Below are 5,563 nucleotides of genomic sequence, written 5' to 3' on the forward strand. Positions count from 1 at the left end.
TCTCTCTCTCTCTCTCAATAATTGTTGTGTAGTTGGTCACTCTTCAGGAGGCCAAGCTGCTGCTAAATGAAGATGACTACCTGTTGAAGTCTGTGTATGACTACTGGGTGAGGAAGAGGAAGAACTGCCGAGGCCCATCGCTCATCCCTCAGATCAAGCAGGAGAAGAGGGATGGCTCCACCAACAATGATGCTTACGTGGCCTTCAGGCGTCGCACAGAGAAGATGCAGACTAGGAAGGTATGCATGTGCTCTGTGCTTTGTCATGTATTCCTCAAACAGTGTTATTAGAGGGCATTCAGACAAGACTTGTTCTTACTTTCCAAACGGAAATATTTTTTATATGTTTGTGTCTCAAACTGGCCTCCTTATGTTGCGTCTGATTTTTACTAATATCATTTATTTTTATTTACATCAGCTTTTTGAAGACTTCATTCAGTTCTAGCTTTTCCTAGCTAATATTAAGTGGGTGACCAATACAGACTTTTAAATGCCCAATATATTTGTTTTGTACAGCATATTTCTTAATTCATACCATCTGTTTGTGTGTCTTTTTCTCACCGTAGAATCGCAAGAATGACGAGGTGTCTTATGAGAAGATGCTAAAGCTGAGGAGAGAGTTCAGCCAAACCATGAGCATCCTGGAGATGATCAAGAAGAGAGAAAAGAGCAAACGAGAGCTGCTGCATCTGACGCTGGAAGTGTTTGAGAAAAGGTGTGTGAACGTTGCTCTTTTTTTAAAGCTGCTTTAAGATGATTTCTGTTGTTACATACACTATATAAATAAAACTGTTTTGTGTCACTTAACTGCTTGAATGGTTGTTGTGTGTAAGGTGACTCCTCTCTCTCATGACCAGTCTCGCTAAGCTTTAAATAATTTGAAAAGTGCAAATTGGTTTTTACACTTGTTTTTCCATGTTTTGTGTGTTTTAGATATCAAATTGGAGACTTCTCAGGAGAGATTCTGAATGAGGTCACTGTACCTCTGGCAGAGAAAACCATTTACCCTGCGCCCATATCCTTGCCCTTAAGTAGTCGGCACAAGGCAGAGAGCAAAATAAAGGTAAGGAAAGATCCGTGTGTAAGAAATAGCTTGAACGTGCTCAATGGTCGTTATAAAAATGTTTCTTCTGTCTCTTTCCTTTAGTCACACAAATCTGGGCCCAAACACCTCCACCCCTTCACAGTCAAGCCTGAGCGTCACTTTGACTTTGTGCGGTCCCATAAAAAGTACAACAGGAGGCCCAGACTTGATACATTTCGCCAGCCTGGTCGGCCAGAACGACAGCAAACCATCAACAAGGCAGACATTAAACAATATGACTTCCACAGCTCTGGCGAGGAGGATTACCCATTGGTCAGTGCACAGTCAGTGTTTGGCTACACATGCTCATGTAGATGTTGTATTTATTTAGTGCTTTTACTTAAGACATTAATTATGTCTTTTATTTCTCCTTTTTCCTCTGAAGTCTCCAGCTTCAGAGCCAGATGAAGAGAATGATCCTGATGGAATCTTTGCCTTCAGACGGAAAGCTGGCTGCAGTTACCACGCTGTGAGTTTCCTGTTTTACATCAATGCTGACTGTAGACTGTGCCAAAGCTGGGTGATATAACTGAAAAATTATGTCTTGATTTTTAAGGTTCTCTGAAATGGTGTAAAGCAGTGGTTGTCAACCTGTCAGCAAAAATATTTGAATGCCCCATAGTCCTAGTTTTGTTTTCAAAACATATTTTAAACCATGGCCACTTTTACTATAGTTTGTGTAAAAAAAAAAAGAAGAAATAATTACATTTTAGAATTCCAAAACTTCTAGGAGCTAAGTGAACCCACTTAAAGAGTGATTTAGTATAATTTTGACAGAAAAAGTTTTAGAATTTTTATCATACGTTAATGTAAAAATTGTTGTGTAATTTAACTTGTTTGTTTGCTGGTTTTTATTGTATTTCTTATACTTGTATTTTTTTCATAGTTTTTGCCATGAAAATAGCCTAAGGTACTGACATGGCATTAAATAAAACTATACTACTCTAGGAGCTATGTAATTTTCACTTTCTTCCAGTTGTTTGTGATTTATTGCATAAGGATTTAAAAACAAAAATAGTTTATAGTTTAGATCTATAAATCTCACTTTTAAAATTAGGCTACCTCATATATCCAAGAATTCCAAGATTCCAATTTTTTTTTTAACAAATATATATAATATACGCACACATTTGGATATTTTGCTGAGACCCCCTAGTGGGTCCTGGCCCCCCAAATCATTTTCAAATTTCAGTCTGCCATTGTTGTCAAGTAGATAATTTCTTATATAAAACATTTAGCCAAAGGTGATGTTATGGCAATAAAAATAAACAAATAAAGTATTTTAAACATTTAACTGTATTTAAAATATTTGAAATATGCGCAAATAATGATATTTTTAATTATTTCTAAGTATTTTATTTGTGTTATTTATATAAGTGCATGTTGTTCTACTAAAACTTTAAGCACGAGAAAATGCTGTTTGAGGACTTTTAAAAACTATTGTGAATGTTAATGGCATCAGATCATTGTTTTGAATGTATTCTTAAAACCACAAAGAATTGATTCGCAGTATTGAACACTCAAACACATGGGTCATGAGACAGGAAGGGCTGTTTTTTGTCTTGGCGTGTAAATAAAGCACATGGTCAATGACTGTGCTTAGCTTTAGTGCATGTGAATATCATGAAACTAAACCAAACTATTATATGTAGTTGTTTCTAGATGTCATAGACTATGGTATACTCGCAATTATAGTGACAGAGAAACATATTATTTGGCTCTGTGGTGTTTTGGTCATTTCCTTTCCCACTGTTAAATGAGTGGTGTGTTTCCTCAGCCGCTGGTGGATCAGAGCTGCTCTCTTCACTGGCAGCAGACGGGTCAGGACCGGCTGTGGCAGCGGAACTGTCTCACTGCTCTCTCTGTGCCCAGACGCTGCATTGCAGTGGCTCGTGGGAGGGTGGGCAGAGGTGGCAGGTATGTTATTTACAGTTTCTCAATTACCCTCTTTCATCTTTTTTAAAAATTCTGTTTCCTGTAATGAAGTATGAGTCACTGTAGAGACAATGTGTGGTGTGAATTTATTTAGTTCAGATTAGTAGAAAATCTAAAAGCACTCTGTTTTAATCCATCAGGGTTGTTTTGGATCGCACCTCGTCAGATCTGGACCGTGCCCTCAGGCATCTGGACCCTGACATGTTTTATTCCTCCGCTGACTCTATTGTGCCTGACCTCCCCATCCACACAAACACAAACTCTCACAACTCCAGATCAAGCCCTCAGCACTCACTGACTCAGCTCCTGAGTGACATCCAGGCCTGCAGGTGGAAGTTTTTCCGCCCTCGGCCGCTACAGGAGAACACAAGGGGTGAGGACAAGAAAGGGACTCCGCAGGTGGAAAAAGGTGGAGCGACGCCGCTCTCTAACAGTGTGTCAGGTGAGGCATCTGATCTGAACAGGATTCAGAAGGTCAGTCAACTAAATTGTAACTTTCAGTTTATTCCAGGGTTTTTCAACAAATCTAGCCTGTCAGTTATTTGTAATGTGGCTTGCCAGTTGATTTTGGTTATTTCTGCAATTCCCTGATACATAATAGTGCACTATGCATTAGGGCTGTGCAATTAAAGGGATAGTTCACCCAAAAATGAAAATTAGCCCATTATTTACTCACACTCAAGCCATCCTGGCGTATATGACTTCCTTCTTTCAGATGAATCCAATCGGAGTTATATTAAAAATTGACTTTGATCTTCCAAGCTGTTTAATGGCAGTCAGCGGGTGTTGCAGTTCATCAGTCCAAAAGAAGTGAAATAAAGCGCATCCATCCATAATAAAAAGTGCCTCACATGGCTCCGGGGGGTGAACAAAGGCGTCCTGTAGCGAATCGATGCGTTTTTGTAAGAAAAATATCCATATTCAAAACGTAATAATTAGGGATGTGTGAGTCTAGTCGACTAAATGGTACAGTTCCTACTAGTCGACACTGAAAACAATAGTTGATTACACGACAGAAAAAAAACATAATTATCATTCAAATTATCATCATTTTATGTTACCATAAAAAAACGTTACATTTAAAAAATGTAAAATTTAAAAATAATACATTATTTTTAAAAGTGTATCTGGGCGTAAACTACATTTTTACCTCAGACCTCGCATGAGTTTCCTTCGTGTCAGTTGTGGCGAGCTCAAAAGTGACCACGCGAAAGACGAGCAAGGTGTGGGATTATTTTGAATTAGAAGGAAACTGAAAAGTTTTGTGTAAACTGTAATGTCAAATTGGCTTACAATAACTCTACTGGAGTGATGCCTAATCATATTCAATACAGGCACGTAGGCGTTAGCTTAGAGACTAGCCAAAGCCAGCTAATGTCAATCACGTCATTCACTACAGCCCACCGCCGCTGCTATCCCATCCGCGCCGTCTATTCATCTAACGAAGACCCACTTCGGTGGTGGTGCGGGATGTCCAGGCGCTTTCCGAAATTCTTTTGGCTTGCTTTTTGTTATCTCTGCGTGCCTGCGACTTCAGTTCCTGCAGAGCCTGCATTTCCCCAGCTGAGTTGAATAAATAAGCATTGGCTGACGTTGAGTGTGTGCTCTTTTTTTTTTATTTATTTTTTTTTTTCCCTTTTTTTTTTAACGACCGCCTAAAATTAAATGATGATAATGCGAGGCAAGCGTACGGCATAATTGTGACCTATTTTTAGTGGAATTCATTGAGGGATTTGACAGTGTGATTTGTAGATTAAGTATTTCAAATATAGGCTATTATATGCAAGCACGCACAGTTTTTTTTCTTACCATCTTTTGGGGGTTTCTTGCTTTTAGACTAGTCGACTAGTCGAATACAAAACTTCCTTTTAAACGACAGTCAAATTAGTCGTCGCGCACATCCCTTATATATACAGTATATATACTGTATATGTAGTATAATGTAGTGTTTTTTTATTGTATGTTTTATATGAAAATATTTATGTATTTTTTTTACATTTATTTATTTATTTATTTGTGCGTGACTTGTTTTGTTTTGATCTCTCCCCTGCGCTTCCGCGTTCATCGCTTCTGAGCGGCGCATGCGCAACGCCGACATCCTACCTCATCCGCCCGGAGCTGCTTCTGTGTACAACAGTGAGCGCAAGCTAGATTAAATTGATTATTACGTTTTAAATATGGTTATTTTTCTTACAAAGACACATCGATTCGCTAGAGGAGGCCTTTGCAGAAATATGTTCCATAGGCTACTTTAAAAAGAATACCTCAATTAGCAGCGGATTATAAATATACTTAATTATTATGAAAATAGCAGAGATGGCTTGAATAACACAGATAAACTATATTGTCGCAGTCGAGTGTTTATTGTCTGTGTTTTATCATTCAAAACGTTTATATGTTCTGGTTACTCAGTTACAGCTATAATAGCAATGCCTTTGTCCATATAAGGGATTTCCTGGAGGGTCATGAGATCTCTACTTCTGTGACTGGATATGTGGATTTTCTGTGCGAGGGCGCCCTCTGGCGTCCAGTATGAATGAAACGG

At 38.6% G+C, this 5,563-nt stretch overlaps 1 protein-coding gene across 2 annotated transcripts in view; it reads left to right on the plus strand.

The window, feature by feature from the left end:
- LOC107673123 (enhancer of polycomb homolog 2) overlaps positions 1–5,563 on the plus strand; it is a 20,232-nt gene that overhangs the window by 7,579 nt on the left and 7,090 nt on the right. For both annotated transcript variants that reach the window (XM_016466594.1, XM_016466593.1), the window contains exons 4-10: positions 33–239; positions 566–714; positions 933–1,062; positions 1,147–1,356; positions 1,469–1,552; positions 2,861–3,000; positions 3,159–3,460. In XM_016466594.1, coding sequence (XP_016322080.1) covers positions 33–239; positions 566–714; positions 933–1,062; positions 1,147–1,356; positions 1,469–1,552; positions 2,861–3,000; positions 3,159–3,460 — 1,222 coding nt within the window. The remainder of the gene's footprint in view (positions 1–32; positions 240–565; positions 715–932; positions 1,063–1,146; positions 1,357–1,468; positions 1,553–2,860; positions 3,001–3,158; positions 3,461–5,563) is intronic.

Source organism: Sinocyclocheilus anshuiensis, unplaced genomic scaffold (genome assembly GCF_001515605.1).
Source record: "Sinocyclocheilus anshuiensis isolate Anshui unplaced genomic scaffold, SAMN03320099.WGS_v1.1 scaffold496, whole genome shotgun sequence".
In the NCBI taxonomy this organism is placed as follows: domain Eukaryota; kingdom Metazoa; phylum Chordata; class Actinopteri; order Cypriniformes; family Cyprinidae; genus Sinocyclocheilus; species Sinocyclocheilus anshuiensis.